At 47.1% G+C, this 20,407-nt stretch overlaps 1 protein-coding gene across 1 annotated transcript in view; it reads left to right on the top strand.

The window, feature by feature from the left end:
- The window catches only part of PPIG (peptidylprolyl isomerase G), a 340,378-nt gene that overhangs the window by 240,598 nt on the left and 79,373 nt on the right, over nt 1-20,407 (top strand). The window contains exon 11 of the mRNA XM_078681607.1: nt 1,497-1,584. Within this exon, the coding sequence (XP_078537733.1) occupies nt 1,497-1,584 (88 nt within the window). The remainder of the gene's footprint in view (nt 1-1,496; nt 1,585-20,407) is intronic.

Raw genomic sequence — 20,407 nt, 5'->3', positions numbered from 1 at the left:
ATAGACTATTAGTAGTCGATAGTAGAGTGGATGATAGCTTATATGTTTTTGCAGTTGCTAAAATCTGCAAACAATGTCCTCCAGTCCATTCATAACAATAGTTTCTTATGTTGTGAGTCTTCACCCGAGCTAGAAGACCTCCCCTTTGTTCTTTTCCGCTCTTTCTCCCGTCTTGAGCTACTCCAGCCGCTCCCATCTACAATCTTCCCAGTCCACTTTCTTGCCCCCAATATCAAATAAAAAATGTGATGATGGTAATAATGACAGTGATGATTATCCAGCGTGAGGTACAATGGCAATAAAGATGTCCCAGCATTACATGATGGACAGCCTGACTGATGCACTCTGCCATACTGATTCAAATGAAAAATCGCTTCTTTCTGATTATAGGTGAATATTCCCGGAGACGACTACTCATAAAAATGTCCCCCAGCAGCAGAACAGTTTACAAAATCAGCCACTAGCTGGTGATTTGGTGAAGAGGGAAAAGCCTCTGTTCAACTCTGGGGTTCTCTGTCCTGCCACATGTGGGTGCCATAGCCCTACAGTCTAATATCTAACCAAGGATATAAAGGGTTAGCTTATTCATGAGATGATGAATGGCATCCTTCATCCCCGGTATTTTATGGGCATCACTGATATTTCTATCTTGAAACTTTGAAAATTCATTGTCTACTTCATCCTAAAATGTTTGCATCATGGTGTGTCTCCATAGTGTTTGCGGGAAGATTCACAGTTATTAAATACATTACATTTGAATAAAAACCCACCTCTTGCTCATGATCAAACCATTGATTTCCTTGATGTAGCCTAGTGGTGTATGTTCAAGCACCCCAACACATTAAAAGTAGTATCAGGAATCGTCTGTGAACTCACCAAGGTGCAAGTAGCCAGGAAATCTTGTCAAAAGGTATCTCTTTAAAGGCCCCTCTCACATTAGTAAGCAGTGTTACTACCCTGTGGAAGATGATCCTGCATGAAGCAGCAACTCCAGAGTCAGTTGACTTAAGTTTGGCTTGAGTTCTTTAAAGGAGAAGAAGCAGCTGGGTAAGCAATGACCTCTCGGGGTCTGCAGTCCGAGAAAAAACAAGTTGCCTTGGTGCTGAGACCACGGTAGAGACAATAACTCATTTACATTGCATTATAGGTAATCCTTCGGACCTGCAGGGGAAGATTATAGGATCCTGGACACAGCTGCACAGAGATAGAGCCCTATTGTGGCATCCGTGAAAACATCCAATACAAACTTTGAAGTAGTTCAGGATCCTGCTGCTTGAGAAGAACTGTCTCCATATTCATTGCAACAAGTTTAGTTCTGTCTCCACCACGACTGCCTTGAACTAGATGTTATCCAATAAAGTTAGGAGTAATGTGGGGATGGGCTGAAGGGCAGAACCGGAATGTGCAACTTGGGATAATATTTTTATCAATTATTTGTTTGCTGTCATACAACACATTTTGCATCAGTCACTTGCTGTCTCTTCTTTTTTTGGCAGAAACACATCTAATTCCCAGTCATCTTTATATCCACGACGACTTTTAGTAACCCGATCAGGAAGGAAAATAAAAGGAAGAGGACCAAGGGTAAGAGCAAACAGATGTTTAAAAAATTAGCTTATTATTAGCTATTATTTTGAATTATTCCACTACTCTTTTAACCTATGGTAAATGGACCCAGCTCTTATTTGCGATCAGTTTGAAACCCAAAGGTAAAATAGTTTTATTTTATTTTTCATTTTTATAAAAAGCTCTGATTTCCCAAACACCCAAGTGCCTCAAGTATCCGGTCAGCAGACAACAATTGTTGGATTTGTGGACGTGCATGAACCATGTGAGGTGGTGTTAGTGCCTCTCCTGTTTGACTATTTTTTTAACAAATCTTTTTATTGAAAAAAGCACCAGCAAAAGACACAGTTACAGAGGATTATGTCATAGCAAATATAACCTCTATTGGGGGTACAGGGAACATGAATAAATATATGTCAGATATTTACGGGGATGGGGGTACATCAAAAACAGCATCCCTGGGTGGTACACAAATCTCACCTCTGTATTTATTCCAGGGACGCCATATCGAAGCCCACTTTCGGGGGCGGCCCCTAGCAACAAAAACAGTCTTCTCACGAAACATACACCAGTCTAGGTTATTTTTCCAGATCTCACAGGTGGGAGGCTGCAAAGATCCCCATTGTTGGGCAATGTTCCTTTTCGCTATCATAAAGGTCAATGTAGCCCACTGTATTTGTGCAGAGTTAAGGTCAGTGGGTTCCCATATGTTAAGGAGGCATCTCCTTGCCTCTGGTAGCAAAGACATCCCCAAGACCTCATGTATAGTGTTATGAATCTTACGCAAGTACTCCGAAATATATTGACACTCCCAGATGATATGAAAGAACGTCCCCACAAGGCTACATTTTCATCTACACAATCCGGTATCAGACAGTCCCATGTGAACAAGACGGGGCCCCGTGACATAAACCCTGTGTAGTATTTTTAATTGAACAAGCCGTAGCCTTGCAGGAATGGCGACCACCTTAGGTGAGGACAGAGCAGATTGCCAGTCCTCATCATCGAGTTCTATCCCATCTCGCACCCACTTCTCCCTCAACTCCATAAGTAGATCCGCCCTGTGATTTATCAATTTCTTATAGATCAAGGAGATCGTTTTCTCGGGGAGGTGTCCATCTAAGATTCCGTCCTCAAGAGGTGAGGCCTCCGGGAGATCCGCGTCCCCAGGCAGAGCCGCTTGTAGCGAATGCCGAATTTGCGCATAGCGGAAATACTCAAAACGCAACAGCTCAAATTCAGCCTGCATTTCCTCGAATGATTTAACCTTCCCCTTATTCCACATGTCTTTAATGGTGGAAATCCCTATCAGGTCCCATTTATCGAATCCTTTAGTCTTCCAAAGCTTACCCAGGCGCTCCGAGTCAAAAAGTGGGGTAGCTAGTGTCAATATGTCCCTCCAACCCAAAGAGTTTGTGGCATCATGCCAGACACGGACGGCATGCCTAGTCGGCCCGTCAGGTCCAACCTAGCTGGCTTTGAGTACAATGCTCTATTATAACTACCTCCAGGGAGAAGCCATCTATCCGTCATATCCACGATCTGCAATGGGGCCATACATTCCATGATTGATCGCAGCCAGCTGTGAGGCCCAATAATACCATTTAATATCTGGGAGGGCAATGCCATCATCATACCAGGGGAGCGTCAATTTCGCTAAAGCAATACGGGGTCTGCTCTCCCATAGAAGACTATGCTGCAGCCCTTCCACCTTACGGAAATAGCTGGCTGGTACTACATCTAGGGTATTTTGAAGGGCATAGAGGAACCGAGGCAGTGCCATCATTTTAAAAAGGAGCGCTCGCCCCAAAAGGGAGAGCGGACGTTTTCTCCAATTAGCGATATCACCTCGAAGCCTCTGCAAAGGGGGAAGGAGGTTCTGGGCATACCGAACTGCGGGGTCAAGAGAGATAAAGATCCCCAAATACTTAAACCCAACTGTACTTATTTGAATCGTACAATTCCGCGGCTGGACCGGGGGTTCCCCCCCAAGGACAAACAACAAGGACTTCCCCCAATTGATGGAGAGACTGGAGTACTTACCGAAAGAGGCCAGAACATCACATACAACAATAAGGGACTTCCGGGGAGAGGTCAAATAAAGCAGAATGTCGTCCGCATATAGGGAAACTCGGTCCTCCCAGTCAGGGGACCACCGAATGCCCCGGATAGATGGCTCCCAGCGCAACCAAGCCGCCAGAGGTTTCAAGGCCAGCGAGAAAAGAAGAGGTGAAAGAGGGCAGCTCTGCAGAGTACCACGACCAAGACAGAAGGGTGCCGAGACCAGAGTATTAACGACTATTTGGGCAAGTGGCTCCGGATATAGCAAACGCACCCAGCTAATACATTCCGGGCCAAATCCAAATTTAGACAGGACCGCCCACAAATAGGACCATTCTACAGTATCAAAAGCCATAGTGGCATCAAGTGAAACGATTATGGCTGGTTCCTGCAAAGTATGGGCTCTGGCTATAACGCCATGCAGCCTACGTAAATTTAGGGCCGTGTTCCTATGGGGAATAAAGCCCGGTTGGTCTGGATGAATCAGCTTGTTAACCACTTTCACAAGTCTATTAGAGAGAAGTTTGGCCAGAATTTTGGGTTCCGCATTCAACAAATAAATGGACCTATAAGAGGCACAGTCGGTCTTGGGTTTACCCACCTTTTGAATCACCACCACGGACGCAACCCTCTGATCTCTGGGCAGGATACCTTTCTCCCGGGCCTCGATAAACATGGATTTGAGGTAGGGAGAAAGCTTATCAGGTCTGAGCTTGTAGAGTTCGATTGGGAGCCCGTTGGGGCCCAACGCCTTACCCGTGTTCAAGGAGCGGATAGCTTGGGCTATTTAGTCAGCCGTTACGGCACTATCCATGAAGTCACGATCTTCAGGTGATGGGCGCGGGAGCTGTGTATCACGAAGCAATATGTGAGAGTCCATCTCAGGTCGGTCAGAGACTGAGGTGTAAACAATTTGGAAATGCTCCACAAAGTTATCGACAATACTCTGCGGGTCCGTAAACAGGGTTCCCTCCGCTGTAACGAGTTCTGGGACAACACGGTTAGCCCAATCCTTTTTGTCCAACCAGGCGGTATGTTTACCCGCCTTATCCCCAAGATCATAAAGCTTGCCCTGTTGCTCCCTACCAAGAGCCCTCGCACTATCAGTGACGAGTGATTTATAATCCTATCGCTTAAGGCTTAAGAGATGTAGCCTAGCTTGTTACCTCCTGTTCGAGTTCCCCCTCCAGCTGAACAATCTCAGTCTCTACATCAACAACCTCCCTATTCCTTTGTTTTTTAGTTCCAGCTGTCAGAGATAGAGCCTGACCCCGAATGACAGTCTTAAAGGCTTCCCAAAGAGTCACAGAGGATGGTACCGATCACTCATTTTCCACAAAGTATTCATCTAGGGCCTTAATAAGGTCTTTATGAAGTTTGGGGTTACGTAGATACCAGGGGTTGATGGGGGCTACCCTACCCGCTGTTCCCGAAGTGATACAAAACCGAAACCAGAGCGGGGAATGATCCGAAATACCCCTTGCGAGATGGACAACCTCAGCGACGTACGCTGCCTGGGCCGCCGGGACAAGACAGTAATCCAAACGGGAAAGGCTGTTATGCGCACCGGAGTGAAATGTGTATTGTTTCTGGTCAGGATGAAGCAATCTCCACCCATCTACTAAACTCATAGCATCGATGAAGTCGGGTAGCCATCACATGGCGCGTCCCAAATCTCGCGGGGGATGTCTATCCATAACTCCAGAGACAACCGCATTAAAATCACCACCCAAGAGCAAAAGCCCAACCGGCAATTCGAGCAAAAACTTTCCTAAATCAGCGAATGAGGTAGTCTGCATGCCCGGGGGACATAAACAGACAAGAGGGTAAGAACCTGTCCCTCCCACTGTCCCGTAATGCCAGCATACTTGCCCCTGTCGTCCACCCACGTGTATTCTTTAACCAAAGGGAGCGCCTTCCGAAGTAGGATACCCACCCCTCTGGAGCCAGAGGTGAAACCTGCGTGGGCCACCATTCTGTGCATAGCCCTACATGAATTTCCAACTAAATGTGTTTCTTGAAGCAAAACCACATCTGGTGCCTGGCGTTTAAGATACTGGAGAATCACACTACCTTTAATTTTGTCCCCCAACCCATTCACATTCCAACTCAAAATCTTCAGTTCCCTACCCCCCCATCATCATATGCAAAAAAAGTTTGACAATCCTCCATCTGCTGCATGATAAACAAGTCCAATCTGCTGAAGCCATAAACAATCCACCCAACTGGTGAAGCAAACTTCCCTCCCCAACACCCCCCCACCCTGCTGCCCTGTCCATTAGGCTTAGACCTGCCCATTGAAAAAATGCAGAGTGCCTGTCGCCCTAAACATTCAAAAGAAAGCACAAAAAAAGGTACTTAGGGGGATAGATCATAGGAGCTTCGGCTAGCACCCAAAAGGACATAGTAATGAGGCCATGAAAAATACAGTTATGCAAACATTATAGCACTCCCCCTCCCCCCCCATGAATCAAGGATACCTCTCTCTCTGCCACCCCATCCCCACGCAAACCCCCCTGCCCCCCTCCCACAGCCCCGAAACACACAACTGAACTCACACTCAAGAAGGCTGAGTCTCCGAGTCACCGTCTCCTCCATGATTCGCTCGGTCCGGAGGGCCCCGAACCTCAAGCCACTCCGATACTGTCTCCGGTTGATCGAAAAACCATGCCCTACCATCTGCCTCAACTCTAAGATGGGCCGGAAACAACATAGAGTATTTCATGCCTCTCTCCCGCAGGTCACGCTTCATGGAAAAGAAGGATTTTCATTGTTTCTGAACTCTTTGCGTGAAGTCAGGAAAGAAGGCAATAGTAGAGAGGGGTTGGCCTAACGGCTAAGGCGCTCGACCTCGGACCTGGAAATCTGGGTTCGAGTCTCGGTAACGACGCCAAAAACCCCCTGTGATTCTGGGCAAATCACTTAATCTCCCCGTGCCTAAAAAAATGAAAGTGTGTCCTCCTGTAACGTAACTGGTGCTATGTAAAGCGCTCTGATAACTGATTTGGTTCGGTTCTAGTTCGTGCTATATAAAACGCTGCAAAAAAAAAAAGTAGCGTTTTCATATTTAAGGGGAGCACTAGCCCTTGAACACTGAAGAACAGCATCCCTGTCTCGGTAGATGAGGACTCGGGCCAACATGGTCCGCAGGGGAGCGCCCGGTCTGGTATGGCCACCCGGGACCCTGTGCGCCCGCTCAATGACGAAGAACTTACTAAGACCCTTTGGCTGCAGGTGCTTGAGGATAAGATCCTCAACCAACAGGCCAGGGGTCTGCCCTTCCGACTTTTCAGGCACTCCCAGGATACGCAGATTATTACGGCGGAGGCGGTCTTCATAGTCATCCAACTTAAGGTCGAAGGCCACACTCGAATTACGCACCTCCCCAACCTCCTGCTGCAACTGGGAGACATCCTCAACCAGACTGGAGGTGGTAAGTTCAACCTGCTTCACTTTTTCGTTGCGTTTACCCATGTCTGCACGAATTAAGTTGATGTCCATGGCCATCGAGTCCATTTTGTGCTCCAGTGAGGTCTTAGCTCCAGAGATAGCGTCCATGACATAAGAGAGAGCTCAGATTCATCTCCGGTCAGCGCCCCCCTCACCGAGTCCTTCGACAGCCTGCTCTTCAGTACATCCTTAGAGATTGTGTACCTGTCAAGTTTGTTGGATTGAACCGGCTTCGAGCCCCTATCCTAGTGCCCTTCACGCACTCCATGCTCTGTTGAGCAAAGCGCTATCCGGGGCAGCTTCCTGAAATGGCCAAGGAGCACTCCCAACAATAGGTGCAGACACAGGCCCCCGGACTCCACAGCGGCAAGGACGAGCAACGCAGCCCAACACCGGAATGAGATGAAGTGGACCTCACAGCGGCACCCAGCATCCGAGAGATGAGAGAAGGGTCAGTCCACCACCACAGGAGGTACCCGCTGCACCCCAGTGGCACTACGAACCCCAGGCAATCATGACGCAATACCCGATCATGCTCACCGTAAAGTGTGTGCACCCAGGGAAGACCAGCGCACCATATAGTGAGTGCCAAAATATGCACAGCTCCTCCAGAGGGTCACTCCGAAGGGGGAGAGCAACGAAGCAAGAGGGGTGGGGGGACTCCCCCATTCGTCCGCTATCAGCCAGAGGAGATAATCTCTCCCAATCCGGGTCCGCCTCCACACCCCACTCTACCGCTGCAACATAAAACTTGCACAGAGGGTCCCCACCTTCAGCGTCAGACCCAGCACACTCCGGGAAACTCAGCTTGAAACAACAGCATGCGGTACCAGCTGCACCCCCACACCACAAGGTCCAAGTCCGGGGGTGCACAAAAACCAAGGGGGGGGGGGGAGATCCACTCTCTGCCCCGGGACCGGAACTCACTGTAGACGCGGCGTTCGCTCGGACCACCACCGCCAAAGATCCCGCACCGCCGCCGCTGTATTCACCGCTCCACACAAGGACACAGGAGCGCAGGGCCACCGCATCCAGCGGCGAGGTCTACAAGGATCCGGAACCGGCCTTTACTGCGCTGCGGCCCCCACTTCCGGCCGCGCCGGAAGTCTTCGGCTGCCGGACCGGAACAGTCACTGTGGGTCCAGGCTTGAGGCTCACACCAAGGCAGACTGACTCCGCGGCCAGGTCACCATCGCGGGAGACGCGGAAAGCTCCCGGACAGGCGGCAGACGTTCCGCCGCTCTCACGGCCCCGGGGATGGCACTCCAGGCCTCAGGATTGAAGGTCAGGATTGATTTAGGGCTGACTAGTCACACAGAGCTCCGAGACTACGCGGCCATCTCAGTCCACGTTTGGCCACGCCCCCCCTGTTTGACTTTTTAAAGGAGACCCTTCCTAAAGATTGTATTATTTAGATTGCGAAACCAGTAAATCCATTACTGTTCCTCAGTTGGCTCTTCCTTTTGACCAAGTGTAGTGGTTAACAATTTTTTTAACTGATTACTCAGTCTCATCTGCCAAGGGATGGCCCTATGGCTCAATAATTGGTCTTAGTGACACCCTGCGAGAGAGCCAATTTGAAACTAAACCCACCCACGGTCTAAAGCCAACTCTGCTGTGATTGCAACCTCTTCCATGAACTCCCAATATCTGAAAGTAAAAGTTTTTGTTGGGGAGCTAGAGCACTGTGAGTAGCGGCTCGTGGAGGGAGTGCTGCGGGCGAGGAGGGGAAGGGTGGGGGGGTAGTAAACTCCGGCTCAAGGCCGACCGAAGTAATGTAAATTAATTAATAAATAAAACGAATTTCATTGCGCGCGCTGAAACACCAAATGGCTATGCAGCGCGCGCAATTATATATTTTATTTAATTGCATTACTCCGGTCAGCCGTGAGTTTACTACCCCCACCCTGCCCTCCCCCGCCCCATCGCCCCGCATCAATCCCTGCACGAACCGCTACTGACCACCAGACTGCTTAAGGAAGCTATGAATGTAGAGCCTCTCCAGAAATGTCCCTTGGTCTGAAAAGATAGACTTATGCCTAGAGTTGTAAGTAGGTCAGACCAAATTTTAGATGTAAATTGTATGCCTCTCGCCTCCACCCTCAAGTGTCATGATGAGGTAATCTGTGTGATCTGATTATTTCTTTTAAATAACAGTTGCTAAATCTGCGGCAGAGGGTAATGGGCTATAACATTGCTCCTTCTTGGTAAACGAGTCTATGACTATTATTGTGGCTGTCGGAGGTTAATAAATCAAAAATAAAATCCAAGGAAAGCATGGACCAGGGTTGACGTGGTGTAATTAAAGGGTGCAATAGGGCTTAAAACATGGAGCTTTAACTTGCAGGCATTCCAAGAGACTGTACTTACTGCCTTACATGTTGATGTAAGTGTGGCACCAAATGGACCCGAAATGTAAGTACATGATGGACAGCCTGACTGATGCACCCTGCCATACTGATTCAAATGAAAAACCGCTTCTTTCTGTTTATAGGTGAATATTCCTGGAGACTACTCCATATAAAAAATGTCCCCCAGCAGCAGAACAGTTTACAAAATCAGCCAATAGCTAGTGATTTGTTGAAGAGGGAAAAGCCTCTGTTCAACTCTGGGGTTCTCTGTCCTGCCACATGTGGGTGCCATAGCCCTACAGACTAATATCTAACCAATGATATAAAGGGTTAGCTTATTCATGAGCAGATGAATGGCATCCCTCATCCCCGGTATTTTATGGGCATCAATGATATTTCTTTCTTGAAACTTTGATAATTCATAGTCTACTTCATCCTAAGAAGTTTGCATCCTGGTGTGTCTCCATAGTGTTTGCGGGAAGATTCACAGTTATTAAATACATTACATTTTAATAAAAACCCATCTCTAGCTCAAGATAAAACCATTGATTTCCTTGATGTAGCCTAGTGGTGTATGTTCAAGCACCCTAAAACATTAAAAGTAGTATCAAGAATCGTCTGTGAACTCGCTACGGTGCAAGTAGCCAGAAAATCCTGTCAAAAGGTATCTCTTTAAAGGCCCCTCTCACATTAGAGTTGTAAGTAGGTCAGACCAAATTTTAGATGTAAATTGTGTGCCTCTCGCTTCCACCCTCCAGTGTCATGATGAGGTAATCTGTGTGATCTGATTATTTCTTATAAATAACAGTAGCTAAATCTGCGGCAGAGGGTAATGGGCTATAACATTGCTCCTTTCTTGGTAAACGAGTCTGACTATTATTGTGGCTGTCTGAGGTCAATAAATCAAAAATAAAATCCATGGAAAGAATGGACCAGGGTTGACGTGGTGTAATTAAAGGGTGCAATAGGGCTTAAAACATGGAGCTTTAACTTGCAGGCATTCCAAGACACTGTACTTACTGCCTTACATGTTGATGTAAGTGTGGCACCAAAAGGACCCGAAATATAAGTACTGTGTATGACAGATACCTGGATGGCCTGCTTTGGATGTATTCTGGACCCAACTCAATACCAAAATAAAAAGAAATAATTTTATAGAGCGCACAGTAGCCGAAGGTGTCTTAGCGCTAGACGGAGCAAAACCTGGAGAAACGTCTGCCCGAACAAAGACAGATTTAAGGGGAGCAATTCCAGAGTGTCCCTCCACAGTACGAAAATATTCTTCCACCCCATTTTGCTTTGTTTATTCTCGGGACCTTGACCTTTCGCGACGAGCTCGACCTGAGGTTCCTATTGTGGGTATACCAGGAAAACTGTTCCTGGAAGTATGTAGGACTGGTTCAGTAGAGGGCCTTATGAGTATGCACTAGGCCTTAAAGGGAATCCTTTTTTCCACTGGAAGCCAGTGTAGACCATGCATTAGTTGAGATATCGTTGCAAACTTAGGAACTTTCAGCAGCACTCTTGCTGCCGCCCTCTGCAACGACCGCAGTTTCCTTATCCAATGTTCATGGGTACCTAGATATAGGGCATTGCAGTAATAAATCTTGGAGAAGATGAGTGTCGTTATCACTGTCTTTTGTAGATCAAAAGGAATACATGGGAGTATTTTCTTTTTTTTTTTTAGAATTTTCAGCATTAAAAAACGTGATGAAGTAACAACATTGATTTGTTCTCAAAAAACATTACTTGGTGTCAAAGATGACTCCCAAATTTCTTGCTTTCTGGGCTGGCCTCGGTAGTGCACCTAGGTCCAAAAGCCACCATGATGCATCCCAAAAGGTGGTATCATCTCCAAAGAGCATTACCTCCGTTTTTTCTGAATTTAGCTTAAGACAGTTTCTCTGCATCCAGCTGGCAATACTTGTATTTGCAATGAAGAGATCGGTATGCAATGTCTGTTTTTCTTCCACAAAAATCCTTTCTTTTTCTGCCTGTAGTTAGGTTCTCTTTTGTATCATATTTTAAGCATCTAGTTTCTGTTGTACCTTAGCAGCTTGATTAATAAAGGGATTCATGATTGTATAGAGTACCTGCCAATGGAAGAGTACAGTTTGCTGGAAATTTTTGTTCACCTACTCTCACATGCTTGAAAAGAGTGTCTGTTGTTCCATGTAGTTTGCTGGGGCCAATAATAGGTATCGAAATAGAACCAAGATAGGCACAGCATCCATAGTGCATGTCTGTGGGTTTTGCAAAACATTGATGGCAAGAAGGCTAGATTTTTATGGCCAGTTCACCTTCAAGCTAATGAGACCAGTGTGCAAAGGCATTTTTATGGCCATAAGTTTTCAGACATACATGGTATAATGTTCATTCGTATGCTAGTATGTGTTTTGAAGTAATAAACAACTGGATGACTTCACCTGGTGACATTGAAAGTATGGCTCGGATAGCTATAAGGAAAACTCTGTTTCCTCAGTAAACAGTAATGTGACAGCTTGCTGTCTGGAAATTGGTGCTAATGTAGAAGCAGGCATTGATAATGGCCATGCTACAAGATATGTGGGGCATGACGAAGTGTATAAAGACAAAGGTGTCCTTAATGGAGGGATAACTGAAGACTCTCTTGAATCATGTAGCCCAAACAGTGCATGCATTGGGGCAGCGTGACGCCAGAGTTGCTGCAGTAGAGAATAAACAGAGATCCCAGAGGAGCCATCGTTTCGAGGAACGTGCCATTACCACATTCTTTCTCTGAAACTAAAGTGGAGTACTTGGAAATCAATATGAAGGAATCTAGGCTTTACATCTTGGGTATTTTGAATTCAACTACAGAGGGGACTTTTGTACCATATGGGTAGACTCGGGTGACCTGCAAAATCAAGGTCATCTAACAAAGCCAAGAAAGCAAGAGATGGCCACAAGGAGCTCCAGAACTCACGCTTTCTGACTTGAACAACACAACATCGATGATGAGATAAGAATTTGAGAGTATCACAATTGAACAGGTTTCCCTGGAGGTGTGAAGTGTCTCGCTGGATCAAAGAAAGATTCAGGTTGAGGGGGAACGTTTTTGTTGATTACTGCAAGATCTGTTAGAGGTTTTCTGTTACCAAGAAACAGTCACAGGGTGGCATAAATGCAGGTATAATGACTGAATTTAATGATGTGAGTTATGTTATTGGTAATGCGCAGAATCGATCCAGCCTGAGACCCTTTAGGTTCAGGCACAAGACTTAAATTGCATATTTATGCTGTGCCCCCTAATATTTGACTCATAAATAACTAAACAGACAGTCCATACTATGCTCTCTAAATCGGATATTGACATTTATACATCCTACATTGATTAGGGAAAGGCGGTGAAGGGGTTGGAGAATGTGCAGGTGGGGACCATGATGAAACTATGGTGTTAATAACAAAAAAAAATGCTTTAATGGGTCCACGGTATGCAGGTCCCTTCGACCCCCAGGCATTTGCATTTCCATTTGTGCTGAAATATGAAAGCCATGGTCCGTGTATCTTCTGGAACTTACAGGGGAATCTCCGGCGTTTGTAACCCACTTTTTCTGCACTGTGCATTGGTCCATGCCTGTGTACAATTTGTACTCCTTTGGACAGTGTGGTCTCCCCTATTTGCATTCTAAATCTCTCATGTCCATTGTATTTCTGCATTTCTGTGAGTGGACCACTGTAATGCAGTTCTGATCTTAATTTTATCCATACTCATACCTGGCCAGAAATTATGTGCCACAAGAAGGACACTGGGTTGATCTCAAATTAACACTTCTCCAACTTAGCATATACATAATTTTAGTAAAGATGAGCCATTGACATGCTCCAATTTACCTAGATCCAAGTAGAATATTGGAAAAAATTAGAATGACCGCTTAATAAACCACAGCGTATTCATCTAGGATGTCTCTGAGAATATCATTAACCTAGGTGCTGGATGATTTCTGGAGTGCTGCCTAATATAAGACATTGGAAAATATTCAAAATGTCTAAATTTATTGTTGTAAGCTATCTTACATTTATTTCCTTTTTGTATTCCAACCATGTTTTATGTACCTCAAAAGACTAATTGGTGAACCAGTAGGAGGAACGGAAGAGAAGCATGTATAACTAGCCTGACCTTGATGGCATTGCACTTACAGTAGTCACAATACAAGGTCTGAAATACCTATTTGGTTTGAATGCTAAAAAGATGAGCAATGCTCTCATGAATGTTTCTGAAGTTCTGCTTCTTATTCAGTGCAATCGTTTCTTCCGTCATGTGGTTCGTCAGTTCCCAAGTATGAGATCAGTAGGGTAGTCATTCTCTTTGGTGTCATAGAAAATCTGTCCTTTTATACTCTAGATGTCAGGAAATACCTGATACTTATGAAGCAGTGACTCTTGTCCCTTCTTATCACCTAATTGTATTGCCACCACTGCAGTTTTAGACTCTTGAGTGAAATAATGGAACTGACAGTAATCTACTTTCTCCAGTATTGGGGCGTCTTTCATAGATTCACATGCCTGAGTCATTCCCCGTCGTCGGAGTGGGAGTCCCACGGTACATAAAAAGACAATAATATGCCTATAATAAACCAAAACCTTGGTAATAACCAACCAGGAAGTAAAGTAGCCCTAAGCTACAGTGCAAAAAACCTCCACACTCATGACTTTCCTAGTCATTTTGTATAGACCAAACTGCAGCCAATCAGGCGACAGCACCCACCAGAATGTTCTCCCCAGAGGCTCAGGCTCTCAGATTTTCTACCGCACGTCGTGTGAAGGGAGTCTCCCTGGACTCTGCTCAGTACTTCACAACTTTGGTTGTTTTTTTTCCTACTTGAAGATGTCATCTTCTAAATCCCTTTTCAGGCCTTGTGAATCTTGTGGAAAGCTTAGGCTTTTTAAGGAAGATCCCCACAAGAAATGTATTTATTGCCTGTATCCAGATCATGAGGTAAAGGTGTGTAAGATCTGCTGAACCTTTCCTCAGAAGACCCTCAGAGACAGGGAAGGTCATCTTCTCCTGTGGCTGCAGAAGATCAAGGACCAGGATAACCCCCTTTCTGAGGTAGGAAGTATAGCCTCGGGGTCAACTATGTCCTCTAGAAAGAGGAAAGCTGAGGTAGAGATAACTTCTCCTGGGGCAAAGGTGTCGAACAGCCCAATCCTCTAAAGATTCTGGCGTGCCTTCTGCTTCTACCTCAAAAAAGGCATCTCCACCTTCTAAATCGGGACCTGGTATGCCCCCGAGAAAGTCTGGAAAGTCTTCATCTTCCAAGAGACTAATACAAAAAATGTTACCTCAGAAAATGACTTCGTCGACGACGGATTCTCAGTCGACGGTTATCATCGTTGACGCATCTTCAACGTCCACGGTTACCTTCTCATCGCTGAAGCCAAAGATGGTGATGTCTTCAGCTTCTTCCCCGTCGATTCTGGTCTCAGTCTCAGTATCAGTCCGACCCATTTCATCGACGAAGATAATGCCATCGATCGTCGATGGCCACGTCGTCGACGAAGACTACCTCGTCGTCAAGAACATCGTAGACGAAGATTGTCCCTTCGACGAAAGTTACTGTCCCGTCGACGTCGACGGGCCTCCTCTCTCATCCTGTAGGGAGCTGCAAGTTTGGTCTGCTGTGCCGTCTACAGTCTCATTAGCTTCACCGTCTACGACAGCTTCCTTATTGGAAAGACGGGGCTCCTCCTTGGCGGTTCTTTCCCAATTGAAGTTGCCTGAACAACTATTAGGCTCTGAGGAGGATGAGAGGTATCGTACCTCTGTGCCTATGGCACAGATGCCGTTAGATCTCCTCAACAACCTACAATATAGGTTGAAAGACTACTATCGCCGGTTCCCACCATCTGAATCGGGCGAATCACACCTTTCGACGCCTATCTCCCAAGCCTCTCCGGCAGCGTTTAGACCTCCGAGGCAATCTTCTCTGGTGCCAGCATCAGAAATGCGATCTACAGTCCCTCCTTCGCCAATCCCATCCCACCATGCACAGGAGGATTTCACTTCTGAGGAAAGAAGGAGAAGTAGATGATAAATCTGTGCTGTCGGAGTGGGACGAATATCAAACACAAACCCCTTCTCCGACTGGTCCACCTGCTGCGGACTCTCCGTCTGTAGCTATCGGAGGATTCCATCTGATAATGGAAAGCGCAACAAAAAGATTTTTAATTTCCATGGAGACAAGTCAGGATGACTGTTTCCTGTATGATTTTAAAGATCAACCACAGAAACAAGTTAAGACAATTCCAAAAATTGACTTCATTTGGAAAGAGGGCCTAAAAATAATGTCAACGCGGAATTCTCTCCCTGCAGTTTTGCATCGCGTAGATAAAAAATATAAGGCACCTCTCACTTCGCCAGCATGCCTTATAGGACAGTCGAAGACTGATTCAGTTGTCACCCAAGCGGCTCAGAGACGAGCCAGGAATCCATCTTCGCAGGTAACCGCTCCACCGGACAGGGGCGGCAGACGTCTGGACTCCATCGGAAAAAAAGGTTTCAACTATAGCTGCAACTACTGTCCGTACTGCAAACACCCTAGCAATATTAGAGAGATACGATAGGCAGATGTGGTCAGACATTTCCCATATATTGAAAAGCTTCCGGAACCTGAAAGAACAGAGGCAAAGAAAATATTGCATGAAGGGGAGTGTACCTCTGCAGAGATGATTGATGCAGCAGTAGATGTGGCGGCTACTGGTTTCAGGCAATTAGCGGGTGCAGCAGCAGTGCTGAGAAGGCAAGGTTGGCTGAAATCAAAATTTTCCGCCAAGATGTTCAGGCTAAGATCCCAGACATGCCTTATGATGGAGAGTTTCTCTTTGTCCAGCATGTAGATGAAGCCTTGCAGACCATAAAGAAGGACACAGAGACGGCAAGATCGCTGGGGAGTCTACAATTTTGTAAATCGTCCTTTCGTGGTGCAAAGGAACATGGCAATTTTTCCAACAGAGGAGGATACTCTCAACAACGTTGGTATCAAACCACACAAAGTAATCAATGGTACCAACCGTACAAACAACAAACGTACGGTCAGCGAGGAAACAATTATTCTCAAGCAAGAAGGAAGTCTTCTTATCGGGGAAGAGAGTCCTCCAAGAATAAATGAGACGGACAACTTGCCACCATCTCTACCCATTCCAAGCCCGAAAATTGGAGGAAAAATATCCCGTTTCTTATCGAATTGGTTAAAAATTACTACGGCCAAATTGGTCTTGGATGTAGTAGCCAGGGGCCACGCTTTGGAATTCGTCAAAACCCCTCCAAATTCTCCTCCAAAGGGCCCACCACCAGCTCATCTCATGGAGCTGTTCTCCCAAATATATGTAATGATTCGCAAAGGAGCGATCGAAGAAGTACCTCAATTGCAAAGAGGAAGAGGGTTTTATTCGAGATTTTTCCTCATACGCAAGAAGTCAGGGGAATGGCGTCCTATCCTCGTCTTGTCTGCCCTCAACAAATACCTCAAGAAACTGTCCTTCCGGATGTTAACACTTCAAGAAATCCTCCAGTTTCTCTCGGAAGGAGATCACATGGCAACCCTCGACCTTCAGGATGCTTATTTCCATGTGCCCATCCTTCACAGGCACAGGAAGTTCTTAAGGTTCAGAGTGGCTGGCAGGGATTTTCAATTCAAAGTATCTCCCATTTGGACTTTGTTCAGCTCCCCGAGTTTTCATGAAAATGCTAGCTCTAGTGGCAGCACATCTTCGTTTAGAAGGCATTCACATTTTTCCATACTTGGACGACTGCCTTATCAAGGCCAGTTCTCTAGGAACAGCAAGAGCGCATGTTCAAAGGTGCCTCTCACTTTTTCAGTCTCTGGGTCTCTCAGTCAACCTTGAGAAATCCCATCTAACTCCGTCTCGAAGAAAGTCTTTCTTGGGAGCTACATTAGAGACTCAGCTCACTCAGGCTTTCGTTTCAAAAGAAAGGCAGCTCAAAATCTACAAGATGGCTTTCCTACTACTACAAAAACAGTGCGTTTCCGTTCGGATGTTCAAATCTTTCCTAGGGATGATCTCCTCCTGCACCCCCCTGATACCCAACTGTCGTCTCAGAATGAGACCCTTACAAGAGGAGCTCAGTCTCCAATGGGTGCAGGTTTCGGGGTCGTTCGACGACATGATCAACATAACTCCTCGTATGAGGGATGTCTTTCAATGGTGGATGCAAAGAAACAATTTGCAAAAGGGATGTGCATTCCTGACGGAAGTGCCAAGGTTTACCATCACCGCGGATGCTTCCCTCGAAGGATGGGGCGCACACCTTCAGGGAATGACGGTCAACGGAAAATGGAGTGTGCAACAGAGGAAGTGGCACAAAAATCTGCTAGAGCTGCGAGACATTTTTCTAGCCCTGAAGTCTTTTCGGACAGTCATCAAGGGATCCACGGTTCTGATTCGCACAGACAATACAACAAGTATGCATTACTTAAACAAACAAGGAGGTACGAGGTCGGCCCTACTATCTCAGCAAGCGCTGGAGATTTGGGATTGAGCACTGGATCAAAAGATCAATCTGTCAGCGGTTCACGGATCTCCAACGTGTTAGCAGACTCCCTCAGCCGGTCGGCAATATCCAATCACGAGTGGGAGATCCATCAACTGACTCTGGACCGAGTATTTCGAGAGTGGGGTCACCCCGACCTGGATTTGTTTGCAACGAATCAGAACCGCAAATGCCTACACTTTGCAAGCTGGATTCCCCACAAGGACTCATGCGGGGGATGCGCTTTCGATGAACTGGTCTCAAATATATGCATACTCCTTTCCTCCAATTCCGTTGGTTCCCGGAGTCATCCGGAAGATGAAGAGACAACCATGTCGCCTAATTCTCATTGCGCCCAGGTGGCCTCGACAATATTGGTTCACCGAGCTTCTCCTCCTCTCGAGTGCAATCCCATTCAGTTGCCACCAATACTGAATCTCCTGACCATACAGGGGGGGCAGTTAGCAACGCCGTTGCGATCTACAGTCCCTCCTTCGCCAATACCATCCCACCATACACAGGAGGATGTCACGTCTGAGGAAGACAGGGAAGAAGGAGAAGTAGATGATTCATCTGTGCTGTCGGAGTGGGACGAATATCAAACACAAACCCCTTCTCTGACTGGTCCACCTGCTGCGGACTCTCCGCCTGTAGATATCGGAGGATTCCATCTGATAATAAAAATAGCAACAAAAAGACCGAGACCAACGGGGCTGAAGCTGCGTGGCCACTGCCTGCCACCGACGGTGCGGACCCCTTGCAGCAGTGGTTGGGTCCGCCGGCCCCACTCGGCTGCCGGAGCTGAGTGGATACGGGAGTAGCCGGGTGTGTCACTGGTGGCTACGGCGGAAGATTACAGACGGCTCGGGAAACATTTACTTAAGAAGACCCTAAGCCCCCAGTGAGTGCCGCCGAATCGTGCCACATGCTGGGCCTGCTGAGCGTTCTCCCCCGCATGTCTGAAGTATGCAGTGCAGGAGTGTGATGGGCTTGTGTTCTATTAAACGCATCCTTTACCTGGCCAGATTCGTGTACAGACGGACTCGTGCCGCCATGCTGGAGTAATTGTGCGGGGTGGTGCGGCAACAGCTCTGGCCCACAGGGTACGCTGAACGACCTACAGGAGTGCACTTTTCGGACCCCTGGTGAGTGTGGGAGACCCGCACTGGTTGATGGCCTGTCTGACTACCTCTGCAGTTGTGGCTGTGATGGGAGGCGAGAAGTGATTGGCTGACCCGCCCCTCCCCCCTGACCGTGCCCTCCACCAGGTCTGCAGTTGGAACTGCGGGGACTCCGCTGTGGAGAGCCTTCGTCTGGAGTATGGGACTGAGTACTGTGGTGCAGTGCGTGTGGGGGTAGCGACTGTGCCTCGATTCATCTGGGTTCATTCTGCCTGACGCGCCCTGTAGTGTACTGTGCCAGTACAGCGGCACCCACGTTTCAAACCGACATACACCAGCCTGAATGCCTGTGCCCTTGGCCCTCTTTGTGGATATGTCCCTCATCTACTGACGCAGTTCTCTTGGGGACGCTCTTATTGTGCTCGGGGCACGCTACGTGGTGCCCCTCGGCCCGCCGCATTGCTCAAACAGTGCACATCCAGTGAGAACCTGTAGGGATCATGGGGAAACTAAAGGGGAAGACTCTGGACAATTATCCTGTTACAGGGAGTTCGACAGAAGTACTAGCCACTACCGATAGACCCCCCCCTCTCCTGGCTCCTCCTCTTCGAGGTCTCGCAAGGTCCCCCCTGATAAACTTGACCTGATCCTACAGGAAGTCAGAGACTCCCGTAAAGCTATAGAGCACCAAATTGGAACCTTATCACTGGCTTTAAACTCTTCCGGGCGGACCATGCGAAACTTGCTGATATGGTCCACGCGCATGAGACAGCCCTGGCCAGCATAAAACCTCAAATCGTGGAACACACTAAACGGATAACAGACCTACAACAGCAGGTCCACGGACTACAGGACGGCATTGAAGATGTGGAGGGCAGGAACCGACGGAATAAAATACGTGTCATATGACTTCCAGAGCGAAGCGAAGGCCCCAAAGCTGCTGACTTCATAAACGCCTGGTTTCGAGAATATGTAGCCCAGGAGGGCCGGAACCCTTGATCGTTCAAATACTAAACTATAGAGATCGAGATGTCCTATTGGAAAAAGCAAGAGAACGAACGCGGATCCAATTTGAAAACCATTGAATCTCACTCTACCCTGACTTTCAGTAATGGTGCAACGCCAACCATCTTCCTTCCAAGCATTGAAGAAAAAACTACGGGCAGCCCAGCTCAAATATGCATTACTCTTCCCGACTCGGTTAAAAATTATACATGACCGGAAAACCTACTTTTTTGACAACCCGAATGATGCGGAGGAATGGTTGGAAGTGATGAACTTTGCCTCGAGCCAGGGAGGTTTGTCAGGCTCTGTATGTCAATATCACATAGGAACTCAGGGCCGCA

Source organism: Lissotriton helveticus, chromosome 3_1, assembly GCF_964261635.1.
Source record: "Lissotriton helveticus chromosome 3_1, aLisHel1.1, whole genome shotgun sequence".
In the NCBI taxonomy this organism is placed as follows: domain Eukaryota; kingdom Metazoa; phylum Chordata; class Amphibia; order Caudata; family Salamandridae; genus Lissotriton; species Lissotriton helveticus.
The sequence above is the reverse complement of the archived record's forward strand: the minus strand, read 5'-3'. Positions and strand labels throughout refer to the sequence as shown.